The 27,065-nt window shown below is 42.7% G+C and overlaps 1 protein-coding gene across 2 annotated transcripts in view; it reads left to right on the plus strand.

The window, feature by feature from the left end:
- Positions 1-23,984, plus strand: part of TBXAS1 (thromboxane A synthase 1) — a 294,793-nt gene extending 270,809 nt beyond the window's left edge. Inside the window, exons 11-14 of one of the 2 annotated variants that reach the window (XM_054989134.1) lie at positions 19,510-19,598; positions 20,323-20,460; positions 22,673-22,835; positions 23,381-23,984. In XM_054989134.1, coding sequence (XP_054845109.1) covers positions 19,510-19,598; positions 20,323-20,460; positions 22,673-22,835; positions 23,381-23,455 — 465 coding nt within the window. In that variant the 3' untranslated portion in view covers positions 23,456-23,984. The remainder of the gene's footprint in view (positions 1-19,509; positions 19,599-20,322; positions 20,461-22,672; positions 22,836-23,380) is intronic. The other variant, XM_054989135.1, reaches the window with a different exon arrangement.
- Positions 23,985-27,065: the final 3,081 nt, after the last annotated feature.

The following is a 27,065-nucleotide window of genomic DNA, read 5'->3' on the forward strand; positions in this document are numbered from 1 at the left end:
ATCCCTGATTGCTGTTTTTGGTTTCTGTTGTGCAGCCAGCTCATCTAACAAGGGAAAATGTTGTCAATCAACAATGAAACCCTACCACTGAGTTCTGTCTGTTTGTCTGTCTGTCTCTGTCATATATCTAATGCTAAACTTGTCTCCCACATGGATTAATAGATCCAGAGAAGGGGGCCAGGTCCAGAAATGGGGTATTTTTCTGTATACCCAGAAGAACCCTCAGGTTTGCAGAAACCCCAAAACCTTTAAAATAAAACCTACACATTTTTATTCAGCCACAAACCAGAGAAATGATGTCACCGCCCAGAGGCCCTGGGGATGGGCGGTATATAAATTGAAAAATAAAAAAAATAAAAATAAAAACTCACAGTGCTTGTGGCCACCATTTTGGGGGTTGCCTAGAAACCACATAACTGTTGCCTAACAAACTCAGCTGTCTGATAGCTGGAGGAAGAAGGAGCTGGGGGGTGGCATGGGTATGTAGGTGGGACACCAACCAAACAACACAAAAATGAAGGCAGGACACAGCCAGCCAAGTGGGGCACGTAGGCAGGCAGCAGTATCTGTAGAAACCTCGGGGAAGTAGGGAGCAGGCCAAGCAAGTCAGCGGGGAAGAGAGGAGGAGACTGGGTGAATGAGAAAAGCAGCAATGGTGATGTTTGAGCTGGTAGGGAACCTGCAGCCAGTCTGGCACTGAACAGTATCCAAAATAAATGGGCACCACTAGAGGGGTGGGAGGAAGGTGGTGGCCCAAGGAGATGAGCTTTGACTGTGTTTAGACTGGGAGGGAGTCTCAGTTGGCTGCAGGCTCACAGTCAGTATGCTGTGCCCTCCTCCCCTGACAACACCTTCTTTCCTTCTGGGTGGCAAGAAGAAGATGGCAGCAGAGAGGGAGCACCACAGCTGGGGAGAAGGAGCGTGTGGAAGGAAAGACGGGAGGAGGAGGCAGCGGGAAGAGAGGTGTCAGGAGCAAGCAGGGACCAGTGAGGGAATTTCCCAGTGAATTTCGCATGGGTCACTTCTTCTGTGTGTGTGTGTGTGTGATGTGAATGGCAGGCAATTCTCTTAATATTACAGCATGTTACAGTACCATGGGCAGCTTCTTTTCTTTAAAAAAATGCCCTAAATAAACAAACCTAAAAATACTGTTCAACTTTCTACAGTAGAATCCCACACAAGCAGTGAGTGATTATGCTGTGCTCTCTAGAGAAAAACCCTTTTGAGTTTTCTCTTCATGCTCATGACGTTAAAAGAAATAATAAGCACCCTTCATCAGTCTGATGGGCTCTATTTATATATCAAGTCAGGAAGGAGGGGAGAAGATGGAGAGCTCCTTTCTTCTGATTTAGGATTTTGACTTTTTAATTAAATTTCCTCTCTCGCAATCATCCAGCTGTCTGGGTTTGAGACACCAGACAAGTGGAACTGGGTATGGTAGCAGTAGTCAGAATTGGGGGGAGGAGAGCAGGGTTGGGGAGAAATTAAGAATTCAGCAGAGGGAAAAGGCTACATGTTTATAATCTTCCACATGTGTATCCTTCCCCTGGGGAACTCAGGGCACGAACTTGGTCCTCCCATCCTTCATTTTCTCCTCACAATAATCCTGGGAGGTAGGTTAGGTTGAGAGAAAGTGACTGGCCCAAGTCATTTGCTCGTGGCTAGTTGGGGAATTTAAACCCACATCTGCTGGGTCCAAATGCAACTTTAAAACCAGTGTCCTAGTGGCTCCAATAATGTACAAAGTCCAGTGATACCTGAGAGCCCTGCTGGACAATATTCTGGGCTCTCATATATTTCTGACCCAAATGTTTCAAATATTTTAAGTTATCCCCTCTCTCCCAAAATATGCCCTGCTATCTTCCTATGCTGAAATGCCTTTCTGAATAGGAAATTGTTGGAAAGCCACATAATGATAACATACATGTCTTATCTGGCTATGTGTATATATGGGGTACACAGGGAAGCCACAGACAACAGCAGTTTTGTTGCAGAAGTGTCATCTGTGTACCTGAAGAAGGGCGCCTACATTTCCCATCAAAACTTGAGGGAAGCTGACAAGTGTCCAACCTGTGTAAGGCGTCATTGTAGTTTGGCTCTGAGTCTGACTCCCAAACCCTGAAAATCTTATTAATCTCTAAGGTGCCATCGAACTCAAATACTGCTGTTCTGCTGCAGAACAACACAGCTACCCACCTAAAACTGTCACGCATGCAGGAAACTGATAACACATGAAGTGGTTCCAGGGTTAGTAAGCAAATATTTCCAATTGTATTTGTCCCGTTCCTTAAAGCATATGCAGCACATTCTTGTCCCTTTCATGAAAGCCTTCATCATTCATTTTTTCTTAGGAGCCAGTTATGCTAGGACTGTCCCTGGAACCTTGATGAAATTGTTGAAAACTACACACACATGAATGGACCACAGGAAAAGAAATTAATTGATGGCTTTAAAAAGTCCTGTCTCCTTTTTTAAAACATGTATTTTTGAAAGCCGTGACAAGATGCATTTGTCAGCTTTTTCTCCCCTGGCATATGGAATTATAAAATTTTAATTATTATGTTTTTGTTCTATCAGAAAGTGCTTTATTGTGACCAGAAGGATTAGAGGCCTGAGGACAGGTTTGCTCTAGGAGGGTAAACAAAATCAGGATAATGTTCCCTGCACAGCTCTTTTTCAGATACCTCTTTTCTTCTCCTAGGGTGGTAAAGGTTTCCATGGTTCTGATGTAGTTACAGTGTAATTAGAGCTAACCAGCTGCCTGTGAAATAACCAAGAGTGTTTATCTATGCAATCGGAAACAAGACATTGTGAAGAATAAATCATAAACAGATGGGCACGCTCTCCTCTGAGGTTCAAAAAGGGGAGCAAAAAATGAGGGGGGGGGTCCAAGTGGGGTAGGCACAGAGCATGGACTTCATGATCTTGTTTAGGGCCAGAGCCAATGTGATATTTTTGCATCATTTGGATGATTATAGGACTGATTCCTGGACTGAGTGAATAGGTCATCCTCACAAACTGAAATTGTATAGAATTGTTGGCGGCACTTGAGTCTGTGTCTGATCAAGTTGCATTAACAACCACATTTACAAGAGATATTTTCCTATATATGCAATTACTGGGTTCATTCCAAGACTTCCACTGCAGCTGCAAAAAGTTATGTCAGAACTAGTCCTAAACTGAATTATGAAGGTAACTACTAATGTCTTGTTGCTTTCTCCAGATCATCTTGTCAACCGAATTGTACATTTACTTTGGGAGTTTGAGGGCTTTGTGATGAGTGCCCAGGGAACCCTGGCAAATTTTAGGGCAATTTAACCATCTCAGCCAGAATGAACATATTTACATTAAAGTTTTTAATCCAGTTTTTCTTCTTACAAAGCATTCAAAGAGAGCTCACTACAAAGATAAGACGATATTGTAAAATCACTTTAAAACAAATTGAGGAAAATGTTGATCTAGAACATTACATTGAAGAACAGTAGTGGTACACTAAACATCATCAAGGTGAAAAAGAATACTTTTCATAAATCAATTAAAACTGGCAATTGAGCAGGCTTTCTAGCAGAAGGCAGCCATAAGAAATAGCTCAGAGAGATGATGTCTAGGTAGAGATGGGGACTAAATGCTATGCTGTTGTCTGCTGATGTAGATATGCACCTACTAGTTTGGTGCACCTAGCCAGTTTAGTGTAGTAGTTAAGAGCGTGGGACTCTAATCTGGAGAACCGGGTTTGATTCCCCACTCCTCCACTTGAAGCCAGCTGAGTGACCTTGGGTCAGTCACAGCTTCTAGGAGCTCTCTCAGCCCCACCCACCTCACAGGGTGATTGTCGTAAGGATAATAATAGCATACTTTGTAAACCGCTCTGAGTGAGCATTAAGTTGTCCTGAAGGGCGGTACATAAATCAAATGTTGTTGTTGTTAGGGAGATTTCACATTGCTAAACATCCCATGGAAATTGGATATGCTTTGTCTCAGATAGATTTCAATTCTGTGCAATTCCATGTTCAGCTTTATGCTTGTTTAAAATTTTTCTGCTTCCATTCCCTATTATATATATTTCCCTGAATGTCCTAACTGCTGTTCATTTTGTACTTTGCTCAGTGAATATCTTAGATGTTGATTATATTGTATTTTTACCCGCACTGTGTAATCTGCCTTGAATCTCAGTGAGAAAGGTGGGATAATAATAATGATGATGATGATGATGATGATGATGATGATGATGATGATGATAATAATAATAATAATAATAATAAATCTTGAGAATTAATTATTCCTTAATTCAAAAGGAGAAATATATGTGAGGAGGCATTTCCTAAAGTATTGTGGACTTAGACAGTTTAGACCAAGCTTTAAAGGTCAAAAACGCTACCTGTAGTTTAACCCTGAAAGAAACATACAAAAAATGTAGGCCACAGAGGAATGGAAATTGGTACCAGTTAATGTTTGGGCTGTTACTGGTTGAAGTTTCTGACCTGACTTCAAGGGCATCTTCCTGTGCATCACATTCAGGGATTTTTTCAGTGGAAACGCGAGTTCCGGAACCTCTTGAAAATGGTCACATGGCTGGTGGCCCCGCCCCCTGATCTCCAGACAGAGGGGAGTTTAGATTCCCCTCCGCGCCACTGAGCGGCACGGAGGGCAATCTAAACTCCCCTCTGTCTGGAGATCAGGGGGCGGGGCCACCAGCCATGTGACCATTTTCTCCGAGGGCAACCCACTGAGTTCCACCACCTCTTTTCCCAGAAAAAAAGCCTTGATCACATTACAAAAGTCTTGTCAAGAAGTAACCAGAGCTTGCAAGTCAATGATCAGTACTTTGTATCCAGAATATGCCACAGTTGATGAATTAACCTAAACTGAAATAATGTATTCCTGCTTGTGCTCAGTAAAGTCATGACCAATCATTGAGACCCAGTGTGAAGCAAAAGTTAGACTGTTGGTCTGATCTGGGAGGCCCAGATTGTCTACTCTGTCATGAAGCTTGGTGGGTAGTTTTGGACCAGTGACTCTCTTTCTAAACTACCTCACAGGGCTGTTGTGAGGATAAAATGGACGCTGAAAAATGATGCCTGCTACCTCTCCTTGGAGGAAGGGTGGGATAAAAATGCACTAAATACATAAATCTGGGGGTTGCTGATCCAGGAACATGTTCAAACTGCAAGCCTACTCTTTAAAATGGGATGTGATCTAGTTAGGAACAGGTATATCCCCCATATTCAGGCTAGTATCCCTATACATCATCTGCATCTCCATCTTGTCTGGATTAAATTTCAGTGTAATAATCCTCAGGCAGTTATGCATCAAGAACCCTGCTACACCTGAGTATCATCAGCATGCCTCCCAACTATTTACAATCTTACTTAGCAGAGTCATGTAGGTTATAGAAGCATGGAAGGCATGCTAGAACCATGTAGGACAATTCTATAAAGAAGGGTAAGTTTCCCTGTATTGCCTTCCAGAGTCCTGGAAGAAAAGAATGGGACTATTTCAAAGCAGTGCTTCCAGCTCCCAATCCACAAAATGGTCCACAAAGATAATATGGTTGTTGGTATCAAAGACTAACCCTGACCTGGATAGCGCAGGAGAGCCTGATCTCATCAGAACTCCGAAGTTAAGCATGGTCAGCCTTGGTTAGTAATTAGGGCCGAATCCACATTACCTCCGCACATCCCGGTGTTGCACTAAATGTCCGCAAAACACCCGGAAGTATAGCGTCTTTCAAGCGCGATTTCTGAATCGCGCTTGAAAGATGCTATACTTACGGGAGTTTCGCGGACATTTAGTGCAACACTGGGACGCGCGGAGGTAATGTGGATTCGGCCTCAATGGGAGACCTCCAGTGAAGATAAAGGTTGCAGAGCCAGACAATGGCAAACCACATCTGTTAGTCTATTTCCATGAAAACCCCGCTAGGGGTCACCATAAGTCAACTATGACTTGAGGACAGGATTGCATTCATTCATTCATCAAAAACTATTGGGAGATCTGGGAGATTTCATAGGTTCACACTCCTTCTGTCTCATTTCTAGTGTAGATTGTTTGCCAAGGAAACCACAGCAGTTACCACCATGAATTCCATCCAGGAACCAGACAGAATGTAATTAGATAATCCATTTTATTCAAACTTACTGGGAGCTATAATTCCAATAGCCACTCTGGCAAATAATAGAAATTGGACACACACCTATAATTATATCATGAGATCTGGAGAAGCCTTCTTTAACGAATAACTTCCTTAATGATTAACAGTATTAATCCAGCACAAAGAGAAGACTGCACAACCTACCAAGATAGAATGTGACAGCTTTCTTTGACACGTTGACACTAGCCAGGATGAACAGGTATTCGGGGGATATGTAGACCTTTGTCCAGATCTTCAGATGTCATAAACTGAAATTCATCTAATAAAACCGGAAAAGAGGAGGCTCTGGGATACTTCTGCTATAGATTCTGTACTATAGAGAAGGGACATGCAGTCCAAATCAAGAACAAAACCAAGCCTATGGGTCCAACTAGACATGCGAGTTTTTAAAGAGTTATGTTCAGCTCGGGTTCTATCCAGCCACATGGCAGCTGTGGGAAATTACTGTTAAAAAATAAAGGACAGCCCAAATGGTTTCAGAATGCCACCACAGGGGGAGGGTGCCTGTCTCTTCCCTCCCCCACCAGCCTTTTCCCTGTGTCAAAATAGCATGAGGAGAGGGTATTTTCCTGTTTTTACTGTTCTACATGCACAGAATTCTCCACATGGATCAGCCAAAACAGAGACACTTCACTATTTTGAAAAATGGCTTGAGGAGGGAGGCAGGAGCCCTTCTCTCCCCCCACCCCTCATGGTGGCGTTCTAAGAGCATTTGGACTCTCCATTTTAACAGCCATTCCCCACAGCTGCTGTGCAGTTGTGGGGAACCCAAATGGGGTCTGTGTGGCAGTGGGGAACCCAAATGGGGTCTGGGGAACCCCATGTCTGGTTTGACCCTCTGATGAAACAGAAGGAAGGTGTTACTGCAGATTACTCTCTCTGAAATCAGGGCAGAAAATGGAAAGTTACCCACACTCACTGCTGCAATGCAGAGGTGCTGTGCAAAGCCGTCTGAATTTAAAAATTTGTTTCTGAATGTATACCTTCTCTGCAACATTTGTCCTTCTGCCTTAACCAAGCCTCAGTCATTCCTGCTTATTGCTGCTATAAAGAAACTGTCAATGGGCACGAGATACAGTAGAAAGAATGGGGAAGTCTCTTCTTGGGAGGATTTTCATGATGGCTGTGCAAGGGTTACAACCCAAGTTTGGGCAAAGAACAGGAGGCATTGTACAGCATTTCTGTAGCACTTTCATTGTGAAACGTGCTTTACAAACCATTTTTCCTGTTCCACATTAACAGCTCCATTAAGAGTACGTCACATGTCCGTTTTTTTCCCCACAGCAAGAAACACAAATTATGCATACTATCTCTTTATATCTGTATTTGTATCTTGGCTTCTTTTGCATAGTTTACTTTTGGTTCTGTTACCCATGAGGGAAGGTCAAAGTGCTTTGTAGAACTCTGAAGCTTCAGTTTCTGGCTTCTTAGTCCTCCCCAGCTAATGTCTACTTTGTGAATTTTTACATGGGAATGTTTTTAGCTTAAAAAATGAGCCTATCCTTCAAAAGGAGAGGGGGCCAAAATAATGATTCCTAGCATTAAATCGTTCATGTGTGTGTGTGCGTGCATGTGTGCATGCGTGTGTGTGTGGACTCCCCAAACAAAATTCACCAGTGATTTAATACAAGAAGAAAGGTGTATTCCTCTTAGAGTTACCTGGAACAGAGAATTCTGACAGGCGTAGCCTTCCTGCTCACATAGCAATCTGAGTGATTTTTTTTTCTACTTTATTTCTCCTTTTTCAAGAATAAAGGCACAGGGTGCCTGCCTACATTCTTTCTCATAGAGGATGCATTTATAAGTAAATAGTATTTGTAGTCCCTTTCTCTTCTAAGCTTCAGGAGTGGATCTTTAGCTGGGAACATACGTGCAGTTGAGGCCATTTGAACTGAATGCAAGTCAGCAGTTTCCAGTGTGCAGTCTTAACTTTTAGAATCTCATGGACAAAAGCTTAAGTTGCCCAACCCAAGGGAGTCCCATTCCTACAAACTCAAGGTCTGAAGTCAATCTAATTTTTAAGCACTTGATGTTGGCAATTTGGATTTTCCCCTTGTGTAAGAAAAAGATAATGTGTACTTTATAGTAACTAACAACATAAGCATGGAGAAGACTGTTAATTGCATTCATCTCTATCAAATGATTTGAGCACCTTCCACAAAAGGTGCTATACAAAAGTGATGTGGCATGATAAAATGCTTAAAATGACAAGGTGCAGCAGAAATGTTTAACACTGCAGTAAGAAAGCAAAGTTTCCCCTTATCAGAGTAAATAATAATTACCCTGTGTGATGGAGCGGTCTTGATTTTATTTCTGTAAACAGGATTATTTGCTTTAATTACCAAGTGATCTAATTTGGCATATATTGAGAAGTAAATATGTTTTTTTTCCTGCATACTTATTTTAGATACCTTTGGAAGGGCCTGTAGCTCAAAGGGAGAACATATACTTTAGATACAGAAGGTCCCAGGTTCAGTTGGTAGGGACGGGGAAGCTCCCTGGCCTTAGGGCCATCACAGGAGTATTGTGGTTGGAACTCCAAATGAGTAATGTGACCCTAAAAAGCAGCCCTAGGAGCCCCCTACTCTGGATTGGGGCCACAGCACTAGAGAATGGTTTATTATACACAGGGGTCATTTCATAGAAAAAGAGCTGGAGGAACTCATTAGCATAACTCATCAGCATAACTCATTAGCATATGCCACGTCCCTTGCCATCACCTATCCTGGCTGTTTTGGACCCAATCCTGGCCATTCAGGGCCGAAATTGGGCCCAAAATGGCAAAAAGGGGCTGAAAATGGCCAAAAAGGGGCCCAAAATGGTCAGGAAACAGGATCGGGCTTCTGCTGAGTAGGAGAGTGATCCACCACCTGACAGAGGCATGATCTGAGCCGTTTCGGTCCCAATCCAGGCTGAAACGGGCCCAAAATGGCTGAGGGTCAGGTGGGCGGGGCCACCTGACATGTGACCTCTTTGGGGAACTGCCGGAACTGCGTTCTAGCATGTTCCCCCTCGAAATGAGCCCTGATTATACACATATACTTTGCCCAATCAGAAATCCCGCTCCGCAAACACGCCTACTGCTTGAAGCCCTGGTAGTGAGTGAATAAGACGGGGTGACTGCCAGTTGGAATAAACAGTACTGAGACAGCTGTGTTAGTGGCAAAGCTCAGGATAAAACTTAGAATACGGTGAGTTTGGGGAGAGACCATCTATAGCCCTATCTTGATCTTGACAGACAACGACTGTAAAAGCAGAGTTATTGGATAGCACCGCTAGGTCCTGGGTAAGATTAGCCTGTTTTTCATGGCCGGTTCATTCATTCAAGTCCCATTTTATGATTTCCTTGGGAGTGAGACAAATGATTCAGTTACCTCCTCTGTGCCAGCAGCACAACCCAAGGATTTCTTTTCAAAATGTAGACTTTCTTCCAGCCGATCAAATGCACTTTTGCTGCTCAAATGTTACGTTTTCATTGTTGCACAATGTCATTCTCTTTTTTTAAAAACAACAACACACGCCAGTTTTCTGAATTCAGTGCACAGTTGCAAAATGATGAGATCCAGTGATGAAATGTGACAGCTTTGCATGATCCTGGGAAGCAGAAACTGCTGGTTTGGCTGCTTCATACACATCAGCATCTCGTGCGCACGGTGCAAAAGCAGGCAAACAGCCTGGACCAGCGCGACTCCCCACTAGAAAGGGAACGGTCCTGCACATGCCTGCCACCACTGCTGATATGATCAGGGAAGTCTGCACACATGCAAAAAGGAATGTCCAGGGCATAAAATCACAGAAAATGGAGCAAGCTAGAATGAGATGGATAAAACAGGTTAGAAGCAGGCCATAAAATAACTAAAAAAAGATGGAACCCCTCAGTTAAAAGCCTATATAAAAATAAATATTTTGGCCTGGTGCTCAAAGGAAATTGAAGTAGGTGCCAGGTAAGCTTTTGAGGGGAGAGTATTCTAAAGATAAGGTGCCATCACACACACTAAAAGACACTGGCCAGCTCCTGCCCTATGCAGGTGAGGGCAGGGACAACAGGTCTTTACATAGTATTACACTTTGTGTTACTCTGGCCTTGCTGCAATAGCTAATGTTGTGGAGCAAGTGCGGGAAAATATGCATCATAATGCTATCAACCGATGGAGCAGGCTGTAACATGTAGTTCTACTCGCGTTCACCAGCCAGCTTCTTGGGACCTTCCCCACCTCCCTGAACTCACATCTGGCCTGAGATGATAGGTTGAAAATATGTAGCTAAATCCTGATAACGGTCTCTACTACAGTGCTGGCTACCACTTACTATTCGGTCATATGAGCTTGTCGAATGCCATGAGTGTTCCAACATGCCCAGTTCTGGTGATGGCAAAAAAAAAAAAAAAAAACACTTCAGGATTATAAGTGAGTGAGTCTTTTCCAGTTCTGTATCCCTTGTGCCTACCCCCCGCCCCATACCATCTCCCCATCACTGTCAGCAACGGAGAAGCATTGTGGGAAGATGTCTTCTAGCTAGGCTGAGCTTTGTTTCCCTCCTGTTGCAGGTACTTAGAGCCTGAGCATGGCCAGAGGCACAAGCCCTTTGGCAAGAGCTTTTAGCACATGGCTCATGGCCTGCTCAGTATGTGTTTGTTTTCTTTGTTTATTTAAATTGTATTGCCAAAATTGGTTTTGTATTGTGGAAATTGCTGTAAGCCACTTTGGCGGTCCCTTTGGGAAGAAACCAACATCGAATAAATAAATAAATATATAATTCCTCCTCTTTATATACATGCACTACTACTACATCCTCTTCTTCACTTTATATAGGGATGGCAGCTACTGTAAAACTGAAACAATGCTCAGAGTTATCTTGCATTGCTTCCTGGGATGACCCTATGACTGGGGGCCAAGCTACACATGACGAATGACACTTGAACAGCAAGTGTATTTCTCCCTGTTCACTTGCCCTCCACTCAATCCACTTGCCGTTCAAGTGTCATTCGTCATGTGTAGCTTGGCCCTCAGTTCACATGTATCACCAAGCCATCGTTTACTATTACACAACTTAACTTCCTTCCTTCTCTTGCTCCCTCCTACTTTTGCATTACTTGTTTAGGACAAACCATAGTATGCTGCTACATCTAGGGATGAAAACTATGGTTTGTGCTTCCTCTCAAAACTCATATATTGTAAACCACTTTCAAACCATAGTTTGCAATCAGGGTTTGGGAGGTTTGCTAGTTCATGTGTAACAGCAAACTGTCTCAAACAATAAGTGGCTGCTTGAATTAGTGTGCATGAGAAAAAGAGCAAGGAGCAGAGGGAAGGAGGAGCTCATGAGCCTGAGATTTGGTTATGAAATGCCAAACCATGGCTTGATATTATTTTCTTGTTTTTAAAAAGGTGCCAATAGTCAACTCAGTACTCATGTAGATGATTGCACCAATTTCCACCAATTTCCCACTCAGGACATGAGAAAGCCCCCATCCCAAATCTGCTGGTACACTATACCAGTGAGTACTACCACAAAAAAAGCCCTTACTATTATATACAGACTGGCCCTCGAATTTGTGATGTAGTGCTGGTGCTGCAGTATTTATGACTTACCTTGCACACATACGGTTAGACTTGTAAAGTTGCTTCAAATGTATGAAGCCCTTTGTGCCCCGTTCAAAGCAGGGCTCCCTAGCAAGAGTGCGCATTCCTACCTTCTGCAGGGATGTGCCGGGCGTTCTCTCTTTCTGCCACCATCTACATAGCACACAGAGCCTGGCAAATGAAAACTGGGAGGAAAGAGAATTCTGTGCAGAATCTGCATGACAGTCGCTGTTGTGGGGGCATGAAAATTCACGCTGGTTGTGATGATGCCTTTTAATATAAACACAAACTTGAGGAAATGAACATTTGATTAAACTAAACACATGGGCCTTTTCTGTTCCCGGACCCTTAATTTAAAGCACTGTCACCTCCGTGTTGCAAATACCAGCTGGAGGAGAATGATTTAAATTTATCGTCTGACTTCTACGTGATACCACAAATGTCTTCTGAGATTAGGAGGGGGCAGAGGAAGGGAAAGAGGAGACAAGGTTTCAAGACTCCTTATTGGAAAACATCTCCAGTAACTGCTACAGAGTATTTCTGGGGTAGGCATGATTTAAGTTTCGAATCAAATCACATGGACTCTCAGCTGGTGCAGTGCTCGTTGGGCCCATCTCTTTTCTCTTTTTTATATACATGTAACTAGGGCTTTTTTTCTGGGAAAAGAGGTGGTGGAACTCAGTGGGTTGCCCTCGGAGAAAATGGTCACATGGTGGGTGGCCCCCCGCCCCCCGCTGGAGCGGCATGGAGGGCAATCTAAACTCCCCTCTGTCTGGAGATCAGGGGGTGGGGCCACCAGCCATGTGACCATTTTCAAGAGGTTCCAGAACTCTGTTCCACCACGTTCCAGCTGAAAAAAAGCCCTGCATGTAACAGCCCTTCCTTTGATTGTGGGTGGCTTGCAGTCCTTTTATTGGTTTAATATCCTCTTTGCCTTCCTCCCTCTGAGAGACATTTCCTTTCAGAATTTTCCACAACCCAAATACAAATGTTGAATGTGTCAGACAGATTTACAGAGAGATCTTTTTTTAAAAAAAGTCTCTCTACTGTCTTGAATGTATAGGAAGAATTGAAATGACTTCCTGACATGAGTGTGCTTTTAAAGCGACATTATTCCAGAGTAAACTGTGCTTTAAAGAGTCAAATGTCCTGTTTATAGAAGAGAGAGCATAGCAATGTCTCTTGTACCATAGGCAAATGCCAGAAAAAAGAGGAACGTGGTTCATGCCTCCACCATGCATATAATGCATCGTTTCTCAACTGTATTCCATGGAGGAACCTCTAAATTCATTTTTCAAATCCTATGGAACCCGTATTATAACCAGAGGGGTTCCTTGGGACTGGACTCCCTCTCAGTCCTCGATTCCTTCGGTAGCTGCCACCACCCAAACTGAAACAGGCTTAACCCTTCACCAGCTGTTTGGGAAGCTGATGAGCCCTTGTACATGTGCAAAGCAGGAGGCTTGTGAATGAGGTTTGGACAGAGCTTGACTTAATCAGAGAAAGATCTTTATAGTACTACAGTAGAATATAAAATACAGGGAGCACAATGATATATGGAAGGAGCAGTGCACTAGGCTTAACAGCTAATAAAAGAAAGGAAAGAAAGTCTAATATGTAACTATCCCTTGAGAATTACCAAACAGTACCTGGACACTCCCAACAGGGATGAGTGTTCGTCACTTGGAGAGGTAGGGGGTAGAGGCAAGCCCTCCTCTAGCATCCTTCTCCATCCCTGATGAATCACACCACAAATGGCCGCCAACCCTTTTTAAATCCTATCTCCCACCAGGAGGGGGGGAAGACTTTCCCTCCCTCCCTATGTTTCTCCATGGCAGCTTCGTTCATCTGAACAGGGTTTGCTACGGGTGCCACTAGGCTGCACACGGATGAAGTCAGCAGCAGCCCGTACATGGGCTTTCTCTGTGGTGGCTGCTATCCAGTGGAATGACCTGCCTGAAGAAGTCAGAAGAGCCCCTACTCTCCTGGCTTTTCGTAAATGATGCAAAACTGAACTATTCAAAAAGGCTTTTTACTCAGATGGGAGGGCTGTATTGTAGGGATGGGGTCTCAGATGCTTTGCTAATGAGTTAGGGACCATAGACTTCATCACTATATTGCCTTATGTATTATCTGCTGCTTTAAAGTGCTCCATGTTGTATAATGTTAGTCCTAGAACTGATTATGTTCTGCTTCAGTATTTTTTTTACTCTGTATTGGATTCTTATTCATACTATGTCTTTTAAACTTGTATCTATTTACCCTATGGCATTGTTTATGGAAATATCCTTGATACTGTATTGAAATGTACTTGTTACTGATTGTACTAATCTCATACTGTGTAATCCGCCTTGAGTCTCAGGCCGATTCCAGAAGGGCACAAATAGAGCTAGTGCTTTTGTTTTTTCAGCGACCTCACTCATAAAAACCCGCGGACGGTGTGAACGCGGTATTGCGGGTTTGCACACTTCTGGACGCTTCGTCGCCGCGGAGAGGCCCTCCCCTTTCCCTCCTTCCTTTGCCGGCCAGCCGGCAACAATATTCCCTTAATTTTTTTTTTAAAACCGGGCGCCATTTGCGCAGTCGCATGTTTGCGCACATCAAACTGCGCAAAATGCGCACAAATGCACAAACACACAAAAGCGCACAAAAGTCGCCGCTGCATATTCGCATACCTGCGCATTTGCGCATTTGCGCAAAACACGTAAACCATTTTTTTTAAAAAAACCCGAAATGTGAACCAATGAAGGCCCCCAACGTCAAATGTGACGGGGAGGAAACAACCAATCCCGGGTACCTCAGTTGGCCATGCGAACATCCGGAAGCAGGACGGCACGGCACGCTGCGAGACAAAGCGGATGGAGACGAAAGTGAACGCGTGGCTGGTAAGCGATTATTTCCACAGAAAAACCACAATTTCTGGCCATCTGGAATCGGCCTCAGTGAGAAAGGCAGACTGTAAATGACATTAAATAAATAAATAAATAAAACCAGTCCTCCCTAGCCAAGCTGCTCATATGTACGAGGGTGCACGTCTGCCATGGAGCTTGTTTTAAGATGGCTTCCAAAAGGCTAGAACAACATACCTTTATCCATCCCAGGATGTCAGCTACATAAACATCCTGAGAGGTGTCAATTTGAGCAAATGGTATCCTGCCCTGCCAGGTGCTTATAGCACCCTCTTCTTGTGAGATCGCTTTCCCAGGGCTTGATTAGAAAAGATGTATTACAGGCCAGTTTGATATCTAAAAGGTACGTATATACATGTCGTTATCATCACAGCCCCTACCTATGAAAACATTAATAGACCAGAAAAAGTTGATGGCAGAGAGAGCAATTCAATCACTGCTAAATTATTGTCAAGAAAACGTACTTGTAATAGCTACTATTTATGACAGCTTATATCATAAGATAAAAAGTGAAGCATTTTTCTGTATTTTTTTTCATACATCGAAATATCAAATCAAATCAAATGTACTTAAATATCAAAATAAATTCACATCGAAAGTCAATCAACCAGGTTTACTATTAGTGTGATATTTTGGCTAGGTTATTTTTGGTTATTCGTTTTGGGGGAGAGTGGGGGAGGAAGCATTCTGGTGGAACCCCTGGGGGCATCCGACAAAACCCCAGTTGGGAAATGCTGGTATAATGTAATAGTCTGTGAGGCGGGCACTACATATGGAGGGCATATTAGTATAAGTACATGCGATCTCCCTTTTGTTGGGGGAGGGGGAGGATGCACATATAGGGCCTCACACACATTTGTCCTTCACATAAGTGCCTGCCCCACAGGTTGCAAAGCATGAATAATGCAGAAAGGGACATATACCTGTTCTTTATAAATGAAAAGGACTGCCAGCCCAGTAAAGATCCTCTGGATCTTAAAGCCACAGTGTATTCCTTATATAGTTCACTGGAACATCAGATGTGACTAGAATGCTAGTCAAACCAGCTGTTCCAGAGATGAACCAAACTTACACTTTAGCAATGCTGGAGATTCAGTCTCTATTTATATATATCATATTTTGGATTACTATCAGTGTGAAAAGGACATTGTCCTAGAGAAAATAACTTGGACTTCATTCTCTGAGAATTCAGTAGTTGCTTTACGCTGCAATCCAGTACGCAGAATTCTTCTAGTTTAAGCTCATAGAAACCAATGGACTTCTCTGCACAGACGTGCATAATAAGTTATGCGCAATAACTTGCTTCATTGATTTCAACTAACTTCCTTTGGAGTGCGACTGAAGGAGATATTTTATGAGCCATACGGTTAACTTGTTTTCATGAATGTGAAGGGTGATGCTGAAAGGGATTGGAATGGTGAACTGGTGAATGTTCTTCCAGATTGTTTCAAGCATCTTCTGTTTTTTAAAAAAGTCTCCACTCAGCCTACTAAATTTGACAATTGTCTTAGTAATAACAAGATTTGTACAGTAAAACAATGAATCCAAGGTGTTTTTAACTTGCATTAACTAGAGAGCTTTTTTCTTTAACGTTATCTTTGTAGCAAGGTTAGTTGAAAAGGAAGCCATGCAGATTGTCAGATTAAAAATGAAAGAATAAAAAACTCTGATGGGGCAGAGGAGGAGCAGCAGTGGCATAACAACTGGAATGAGGAATGTTTTGCCTGAACAAACAGAAAGATATTGTGACTATGTTAGTACCTGTTACTAACTTAGAAACGCAGACACTGAGGTAAAAAACAAATTAACCAAAAGGAAGAATGTAGCTCTAGAATTTTTCTACGCTCCTCATTTTACAGGCTTGTTGACTGCATGACATTGGAACATGTTTCCTCTTGTTATTTATTTACTTATTTATTTATTTACATTATTTATAGCTCGCCTTTCTCTCTGAGACTCAAGACAGATCACACAGTATGAGTCAGTACAGTCAATATCAAAGACATTTCAGTAAAACATGTAATGATATACATGAGAATTTGCAAAGATTTTAAAAAACCCACAAAAATCCAAGACAGAGCTGAAGAAATGCTGAAACAGAGCACCAGCAATTCTAAGATGGACATATTAAACAACAGTGGTACAACCTCACTCAGTAGGATCATACTTATAGCAATGGTAGTGGAGTCTATGGTCCATCAATACTTACAATAATAGTAGTAAAGTCCCTCTCTATTCCTTACCCGTGGATCTCTATGAGACTGCTTCCTTACAGTATAGCCCTCCCATCTGAGCAAAAAGCCCTCTTGAATAATTCAGTGTTGCTTTGTTTGCAAAAGGCCAGGAGAGTGGGAGCTTCCCTCATCTCCTCAGGTAGACCATTCCATAAGTAAAACGAAACCCTCCCTTCATGAAGAAATGTACCCCATCTGGGCTAAGGCAGCTCTCCTCTCTGACATATTAATATTCTCTGTGCAGAGAAATTTTAAAGTGGGAAGGCATTCAAACATACACGATACCTATCTTCTGAGTGGTACGTTCTGAAGAACACACGTTTTGCCTTTTCTGAAAGTGTTAATCAGCCCTTGGCTTTCCACACTACTGAGAGATAGTCACTGTCTCCATTTCCAGCGATGCTCATGGCTTTCAATACAGAACTAGTACAAGGGGTGGACTGGCCATTCAACTTTCAGGAACATTTAATAACAACAATAATAATATTTGATTTATATACCACTCTTCAGGACAGCTTAATGTCACACTCAAAGTGGTTTACAAAGTGGGTTATTATTATCCTTATGACAATCACCCTGTGAGGTGGGTGGGGCTGAGAGAGCTCCAAGAAGCTGACTGACCCAAGGTCACCCAGCTGGCTTCAAGCGGAGGAGTGGGGAATCAAACCCGGCTCTCCAGATTAGAGTCCTGCCAGTCTTAACCACTATACCAAAATGGCTCCCATTCCTGATGAGTTGCTGCCTTGGCGGCGGCTGGCGTCCAGGAGCAAATAGAGCCAAACCTCGCTAACTCTTCCCAAGCCTCAGGGGCCTCTTGGCCCAGGCCCCTCATCATCAATGGCAATTGGTGTCAGCTCACCAGTTGTCTCCTCCTGCACTGCTTCCAGTTTGGGGGATGATGCTGTGTGTGACCTAATGCCCATTGTTGCCTCCTCTTAGCTGTGTGGCCCTGCAGTGTGGCTTGTAGAACAGCCAGAGCCACTCAGCTTGAATTGTACTTCCCAGTCAGCTCCTGAGTGGTACATGGGGCAAAGGCCAACCCTCTGCACTGGTGTCCTGGTTTCTGGGGGGACTCTGAATCTGTGTTTGCCTGCAAGACCCTGGTTGAGCCAGTAACCCTGCCAACTATCCCAGAACTATCCCAGAACAATGGACTTCCAGTAACCCTTACATATATTGATACAGTTATAGCAGAAGGTCACAGTGAGGCACCTCTAATATTGTTGAACGCTATCAGGTTTCATTGACCTCTGTTGCCCTGGGTATGAAACAGAGCAGGATCTAGTTTTGTTAGTAGGTTGTCCTACTTCTAAAAGCTAGCAAAGGTCAGGTATCCCAGCTTAACTCTTTGATCCTTCAATAGACTTTGGCCCATTTGATCGAGAAATTCTGCTGGCATATTTGCTGACCTTGGATGAAATAAACAGGATTGCTTTTCAGAGGACACGGAGGTCAATGCTGATCCTAAGTACTTGCTCTTAAGTTGCTGAATTATACTTTTTCAGATGTGCTTGTGTATTTTTTTTTAAATCTAATCGACCAGTTTGTTCAGCATTGATGGTTGATAAAGTGGAATGATACAGGCTGGATTTCTGACTATCATGGAAATAATTAGTGAACCTTGTCCCCTGTAGAGGAGACATGTGTGATCTTTTGTGGGCATAGTACAATGTCCAGAAGTTTGGGGAAAAGATGTGCAAAAAAATCTTTCATCTTTGCTTATTCATAACATGTAAATCAGCTTTATATACTCTCAAACCCTGGCTGAATGGAGCCTCATCTGTTTTTGGCCCCATTGTCCATTCCAGATCATAGGGTTAATTTGGCCATACACATCACTTTGTTGTCTCATTGCTTTTTTTGGGAAATAATCTGTGTAAGATTGATAAAATGGGCTATTCTTTACAAGAAGGCGGAGGTCATGATTGAAGGCAAGTCTGCTTAGCTCACATGAACCCAGAACCCCCCAATTTTGCAATGCTGAGCTCCTCTCAATACAAAGTGACTTTGTTCTCTGTAATTTTTGCTTAAGATAATTTTCTCTTTGAAATACATATATTAGGCTGTGTTTTGCAAAGTTTTGCTGCCCTCCGCTGGCAGAACTGAGCAGCAGCTTTTATGTTGCTGCAGTTTTCTCAAGAGTAGCCTTGGTAGAAGGAAATTGTACCTGCTGTGCTGTTGGGCCTTTCCCAGTAATGAAAGTGGGCAGGAATTGATTGATTTGAAATGCTGGGGAAATGTTAAGAAGTTGTGGAAGGAGTGGGTGAATACACCACCTGCATTCTTTTATTTCTTTTAGAGCACACGTAATATATAGGGAGTTCTGGAGCAGAGGGAGATATATAGGGAGTTCTGGAACCAACACCACTTAGTTGAAATCACAAACTACTCAAGATACGAATAAAGCAGAATAAGGATCCCAAATCACATGAGATTGATAACATGTATCCTGAGCATAGAACTACATACATAAATAGGGGAGAGGGTCTAGTTTATCCTCTCAACAATTTTGTGAGGTAAGTATATTGCAGCTGGCCCAGAATCATCCAGTGAGTGTCACAGCAAGAGGGGACAACACTGAATCAAGACTTCATATTCTAAATCACAAAATGAATTATTTTTCCCCCTTCAAGGATGCTCCTGACTACCAAAAAATGCATGAACTCCTCTACCTGGATATGGTCATAGCAGAGACTCTACGCATGTATCCACCTGCGTTCAGGTCAGTAGACAGCTGAGATCTCTCGTTGAAGACGTTCCTTCTTATATACCCTGCTGGGATCTTTGGTTACTCTGGCAGAATTGTGGGGTTGGATAAAGCAACTGGGCTGTCTGAGTAGTATCAGCTTCTTCAAAACAAGTAGTTGTGGCAATTCTGGTCGGATAGTGCTAGGATACTGTGGCTGTAATCCTCATGGAATGAAACATCTTCTCTGCACACTGTGGATTGTTTTTTTCAGCACTCACATATTTCCCCTTCCTTTGGCAGGCCCATCATTGAAGGTTTACATGTAGGTTACCCCACTGGGGGCAGGGGATCCCTCACTCCCACCCTCCACCCACACCCCCACTTACCTGGCTGGTGGGGGGAAAGGTGGGGGAACACACCTCCCAGGCAGTGCAACATGCTCCCATGCACCACAGTGGACCAATTTTGGCCCAAAATGGGCCTATTTGGCCCCAAATTGTCTGAAATCAGCCCACTGTATAGTGCAGGAGTGCTCCCAAGGGTGGCATGTGGGCAATGATGTCGCTTTTTGGAACTGACATGATCACGGAGCCCCGGGAGCGCACGTGGGAGGACATCTCTAAGGTAAGTGACAGGTCTTCCACCTCCCGCCTGGAGGGTAAGGGAACCTGGCAACTTTATTTACATGCAAAGGCCTCTTCAACAAGTTTTCTCTTTACTGTCCTCTCCCTGAAGTATTTAATGCTTTCAATCGTAGGTTCACCCGTGAAACATCCAAAGACTGTGTAATTTTGAGACAACGTATACCAGCTGGTTTCATAATAGAAATTGCTGCTGGGAATCTCCATTATAATCCAAAGATCTGGCCAGAACCTGAGAAGTTTATTCCGGAGAGGTATGTGAACTGTCTTTTTAAAAAAACTTGTATCATTGCTCAGACCTAATCTGATCACATACGACATGCAGAATAGAGTCAGTTATGACAAGTAAAGCAGAGTTTGTTTATGATAAGGATGAGCCTGGTTTAGTCTTGAGCTCATATACTCAGTCCTTCTCTTTTCCTCTCTCCCGCATGCTTGGGGTGGGGGCATGATTCCTGGTTTGCGTTAACATCAAGTTTGTGGTCATGCTCAACTGCAGAGGCCTCAACAAATTTAGATTTATTTCTTTCCCAGTAACCAGGATTCTTAGTCACAATGTATTCCTGGTTCAGCATCCCCCTCAACTGGAATAGTAACAAACCCCAATTTTTAGCCCCCTGAAATCAGACCTAGCAACAAATGAATCAGAAAGTCTTCAATTGTGGCTCCATGTGCAAGGGGAGAAGGCAGGGAGTTTGCAAGCCTGAGAATAAACCAGGCTGGAGCTTGGCATGAATAAACACTATGTGCTCCAGACATATTAATACACACAGAAATAGTTTGCTTGGTAGACCTTGCTTTCCCCTACAAGTCCTTTGATAAGAGCTAGATTACCACACCCTTTTATGATCAAGTGTCTGGACCGTGTTCACATGCCACAACATGCCACGGGGGGGGGGGGGGAGGTGGTGGTGAAACTCTAATAGGAGCAGAAGCCAACTTATTTATTCCAGTCTGTAAATCCCAATGCATTTCAAGCAATTAGTTCTTCATTCATGTTTTTAGCTTATTATTAGATTGAGTTGTGTTTCATTATTGCTTTGTCCTGTTTATCCTTATTAAGTTTTTAAATTCTCATTGTGGGGGGGCTGGACTTTTAGAAGTTTTTTTCTAGTTTGTATTTGAATAATTCCTGCACCTAAACAATAACAGGAATATGTTATTGTTGTTTTAATTGCTATTTTCATACGAGTGTAGCATAAATTATATGCAACTGTTCCTTGTGTATCCTTTGTGACTGTCCCCTGATGAAGAGCTGATAGCTTGGTAGAGGGGCAAGGATTGTGACTATATAACTGAGAACCTAATGAGTAGTTCTGCATCATGTTATATTGCTTACGCTTCGTGGCCTTCTGCGTTGTTTAATATGTCCTGTTAAATTGCTTGGTTCAGCATTGTTTTTCAGTTCTGTATTGGATTCTGCTTGTATTTAAATTTCTGCAATCCATTACCCTGTTGCACTGTTTTTTAAATGTTTGATCCTATTGAAATACGCTGTGTAATCCGCCTTGAGTCTCAGTGAGAAAGGTGGACTGTAGATAATGTAAATAAATAGCTCAAAACAAAATGGGATCTACTCATTGGAAAAAAAATTTGCACCCTTCATCAGTTAGATCTGGTTTTCTTCTCCATTTTCTCAAGAAGAGTTATCTTGCCCACCCGTTGATGCTTTTTTCTTCCTCTGATATTCCCATTGAGGTCTGTTCTACCTATTGTCCTTAAAGGGCCTTATGACTTGTATATTGTATGTGAAGCTCGTCATCAACTTTTTCTTCTGCACGGCATGGAGGTGTTGCAGTTCACAATACATGTTTTTCACGCTCCTACCTTAGCTGTCCTATGACTGCAAAGAGATTTCTGACACCTGGAAAACTAATGCATTCATTGTAGCATAATCTTTCATAAGACAGAGTATCCTTTGTATAGGCCACTCTCAGTTGGTACACACATACATTATGTGTGTGTGCACACGCACAGGTGTGCACGCTAATTCAGATGCCAATTTGGCACTCTCAAGCTTGCGTTCAGTAGCATTCACTACAGGAAGCATTTTTCCATGCAATTCATTTCCACAATTCATCAGAAATTGCTGGTGGTCAAACTCATTCTAATGGGATTGATTTGCTATTTGGGTTGGATCTTGCTTTTATCTGAACTCTTCTGATGTAATGGGACACACCTGTGATGGACCCCCAGCCTACCTTCATAACAACATCACTCCCCTCCTTCTTTCTCTGTGTGTGATTTGTCGTATTACTATATCATCCCAGAATGACATAGCTGCATGCTGTGTCTTCCCCAAGGAAATTTGCAGCTACAGTTTTGCTGAGTTGTAGAAATTCTATGTATTTTCTATTGCACCTGGCATTGAACCCAGTTTACCATTGTCCCTGTAATGTTTGATACTGACTTGTTAATCTTTCAGCACCATTTCTCACGAGGTCATTTAATCTTCTTAACTCCCAGGTTTACAGCAGAGGCCAAGCAGCAGCGCCACCCCTTCTCCTATCTTCCCTTTGGGGCAGGCCCTCGTGGTTGCATTGGCACGAAGCTGGCTGTGATGGAGATCAAAATAACACTGCTAAGAATCTTGCAGAAGTTTAGATTTCAAACCTGCCCCGAGACCCAGGTTTGTACCTTTGCTGTTTCTTGGACTTACATTTGCCTTCTGAAGACATTGAGGAACAAGAAAAAATCACTCCTGAAAAAGAAGTTGGCTCCATTCATTTTCATCACAAATGTGTATGCCTGTTGTCATTGTTGGAAAGGGAAGAGCTGGCATTCTGCCATCAGGGAAACATCTCTGTTATTACTGAGGCCCTGCATCAAGCACCCATGGAATTCCAGGGTACCCTCCCCGGTTTCAAAACCCCTTTTCTGGCTCTATCAAAACTCCCACAGAAGTGTAAGGTAATTGCACCACCCTGAAAATTATCTCTGATTCCAAGGTATGGTAGACAGCCACATGATAATTGGGCACATGATACAGCAGCCTTGCTGAAGCTAAGCAGGCCAAGGTCTGGTCAGTAGTTGGTTGGGAGCCCTTGTGCATGGTGCCTTGAGTTTCATAATAAAAGAAAGGTGGGATATCAATGTTATAAGTACACCTCTGGAGCAGATCAATCTGATGCCTTGCGAGCAACAACAGTGGCATGCTTCTGTTCTCTCCTCCAGATTCCTTTGCAGCTGAAATCTCAAGCGACACTGGGACCAAAGAATGGCGTCTACATTAAGATAGCTTCTCGATAAAGCAGAATCCGGTTTCTATGCATCTTCCAAGGGGAGGACAGCTTGCTGGGTGATGCATGGCTTCTGTATTGTGAAATCACACTGGGGCATCCTTTCCTTTTTTACATATGCCTTGATAAGGATCAACTGTGTGTTAAATGATGTTTAGGGTACAAGTATATTTGAATGCACCATTTCAAAAAAATCTAGGAAGTGTTGCTGCTTCGAGATGGGTTGGTGTGTCTTCAGGATGCTAGCTGGAAAGGGAAATGCAAGGGAGCTATAATTCTTTTTTCTCTTCTGCTGGAACTTGGATGTTAGACTGTGAGATCCATGTGCCTAGATAGTTTCCGTGGGTGCTTACCCCTTGAACATATGTAGCTTCTGACTTGTCCTTCTGTAGCAATGTCACCTCATTCTCTATCAGAGCCACAACATTTCGTGCCTTATTACAAAATAAATAGCTTTGGATCTTTGTAGAAAATAAAGTACGTGAAAAATGTTATCTATTTTTCTTTGGAGTTTCAGTCAAATTAGTGGGAACTCTGCATCTTGCATCTCAGTGAGAAAAGCAGACTACAAATGAAGTAAATAAAAAACAAAGTACATTGAGGTAAATGTGAGGGTGATTGGCTGTATGGCTGTTCTACAAACATGCCTGCAGGGTTTTTTCCCTGCTGCAGGCTAAATTCTACTTCTACCTGTTTTGTTCTTCATGGGACCCCATGTACTGCCTTCAAATAAAATGCCAATTGACTCTTCTTCTTTGTTCTCCCCCAAGGCTTCAGGGAAGCTGTTCATTTTGGTTTTGTTTGAAGGACCTGGCACATTTATTTGCCTAATAGAAAAGAGTCCAGTAGCACTTTTAAGACTAACCAACTTTACTGTAGCATAAACTTTTGAGAATCACAGTTCTCTTCGTCAGATGCACTGGACTCTTTTCTATTTTGCTACTACAGACTAACACGGCTAACTCCTCTGGATCTATTTATTTGCCTGTTACCAAACACTTGGTCAGCACCTTTTTTTTAAAAAAAATACTTTTTACACTTGATAATCTGTTCAAAAAGGAAACATTGGGTTCATGATTAACACAAGGGGCAGCCAGTCACTGCTTCTGCTGCGAAAGAGGAGGATTGGTTTTTACCCCTGAGCGGCATCCAGGATAGGAAATTATACATGTGTCCCAAAGCATTGAATAGACTTTTATAACATGACTAAAATTACACGTCTATATGCAGCCTACGTTACTTGTAGACTTGGCAAGGTATTGTGAGCGTCCATTCCTAACAGTGGCACCTGCCTCAGATTCTGTGGTCCCAGCACAAACTCAAACTATTAGAACAATTTTCCGATAATACCTGGCATAAAGTGAATTGTTTTACCCAAGTTAGAATGAAGAATGTTGTGAGCAGGGCTGCTTGTGTGCCGCACTGAAATAAGAAAAACGGGAAACAAATTATACACCAAAAACTGCTCAGTTCTGTTACCTGTATATAGGCTATGCCTATATATAAGCTATGCAAATGAAACAAATTAAAAGGTCTGGCAACAGAGCCTGAAAAGCCTACCCATAACCTGTGCTGATCTCTCCTAGAGTGTCAAAATGTCACATTACTTCCCAAAAAACTTGCAAGCTTTTCTTTGTGGAGTCAGAATAGCTGTAAGCTCACTGTCATATAGATGTAAGTTCAGGATGCCATTCTGCACTCCCATCTGGGACGGGACAGGAAGAGGACGACCCCTTGTGAAAGAAGTCTGCATCGCAGAAATCAGCAGGTGAGATTTTCCCATCACAAAGGAGATAAATATGTGCATGGAAAGCAAAATGTTCTGTGGCTTCCCTCCTCCAGTTGCTGCAAATGTCTATGTTTTAGTTGCAAACATCTAGGAGTAAGCAAGTGCTATCCTTGAGCTAAATTCAGTAAGCCAGCACAGAGATAAGGAGGCCTAGATGTTCTGGTTCCTGCCTACACAAACAATCCTTTGTGCAGACATCCTGTGAAAACGTGCAGGAAGGGTGTGCAAAGGAGGTCAATTGATTAGCTGTTGAATAAATAGATGTTCATTCCCATTGGTACTGGGTTTCAGGAAGGCTACAGCTTCCGCTGGTTTTTCAGAAGGGTCACACCTCATTGTATAGGAATGGTTTATGGGTCTGGATTCCCCACAGGTGAAAGGTTGACTATACAAAAGGCAAAGCTTCTGCTAACTCAAGGAACACAGAGAACAATCTTGGGTATACCTTTTGTATATTTTCCCCTAGATTAAAGGAGTTTCTTACAGGCCATGCTATGTAATCTGAGAAATGTGAACTGAATTGCTTTACTAATTTGAAGTACAAAAAGACAAAACTATAGGATTTGTGCCAGCAGATCCAGGAACTCAAAATGGCTTTCAAAATTTTCCTTAAGCCAAGCAACCTCGGGGCACTAAAAGATGAATCCTATGACTGGTTTTACCTCCAACTTAAGTGGTGATTTTGGGGTGGGGTAGGAGAGGCCTAGCATCGTGATTCTTAAACACAGCCACCAAAACACTAGTTGGTTTGAAGGCAGGCACTGATTTGACAAGCTATGGCTTCACTTGCAACATGTTTTTATTTGAATTTTATGTTTATTAAAAAATAAGAAAACTATGAATTTCAGATTACAGTTACATCAACACATGACACAGAATAAAGCATTTTAAGGCAATCTTATCGCCATGCAGTTATAGAAGGGAAGAACAATTATATATAAATCTTCAACCCGTTTCTGATTTAAAAAATCAAAGTATTGCAAGGTATATTTTGTAGCCTCCCGCGTGGCTACACCGACAGAAACAGTGGCTTAATACTCTACAACATAAACACGAGCTGACTAAGCAGTATGAAGTAATCACAACAGAACAAGAAATTTTACAAAATAAATCAAGTTGTGGTGCCATCTATAGCAGAACCTTGTGAACGGAACTGATTGCAGACTCATCCAGTATTTGGAACACCAACATTCAGGTGTCACTGTCAGGCATTGTTAAGCGGACGCCTTCCTCCCCTATCCTTTCTCACATTTTGAATTCTGGCTAGATACCAACTGGTTACCAACTGTGATCTGTGAACACAGACAAGTGGATTAATCCGAGTTAGTCACCATCACCAGTGACACACAGATTGGTATTCCAAGGCTGGGTTAAAACCTGGTTTAGAATTCTAATGGGTAGGGAAGACCCTATGGTTAACTCACACATCTGCATTCATACATCATGGGCATTAGAGTAAGTTTCTAACTGGGATTTTCTGTGCAAAGGAAGAAGAGGAATCTGTGACCCACACATAGTATGGCAATAACGCATGCCCACTTAAAGTGATGCCTGAATGCAGCCTCACATTTGCATCTTAAATTGTAAGACTCCCATGTGAACCATTCAGGAATGCAGATGAATCAGCTTTAGACTGTCAGATGAACAGTCCATCTAACCTAATGCTGCTGTCTCTGGCTGACAGCCCCTACCTGCCCTTGATCCATTTCAGTTTGGTTTGGGGTCAGAGGTTGCATTAGCTGCTCCAGTGGATGTTCTCTGTTTAAAGAAGAACAGAGGCCCTGCCTCCCTGGTGTTTCAGTTAGACCTATGATGCGTTGGATCACTATTC

The sequence above is a fragment of the Eublepharis macularius genome, chromosome 9 (assembly GCF_028583425.1).
Source record: "Eublepharis macularius isolate TG4126 chromosome 9, MPM_Emac_v1.0, whole genome shotgun sequence".
NCBI lineage: Eukaryota > Metazoa > Chordata > Lepidosauria > Squamata > Eublepharidae > Eublepharis > Eublepharis macularius.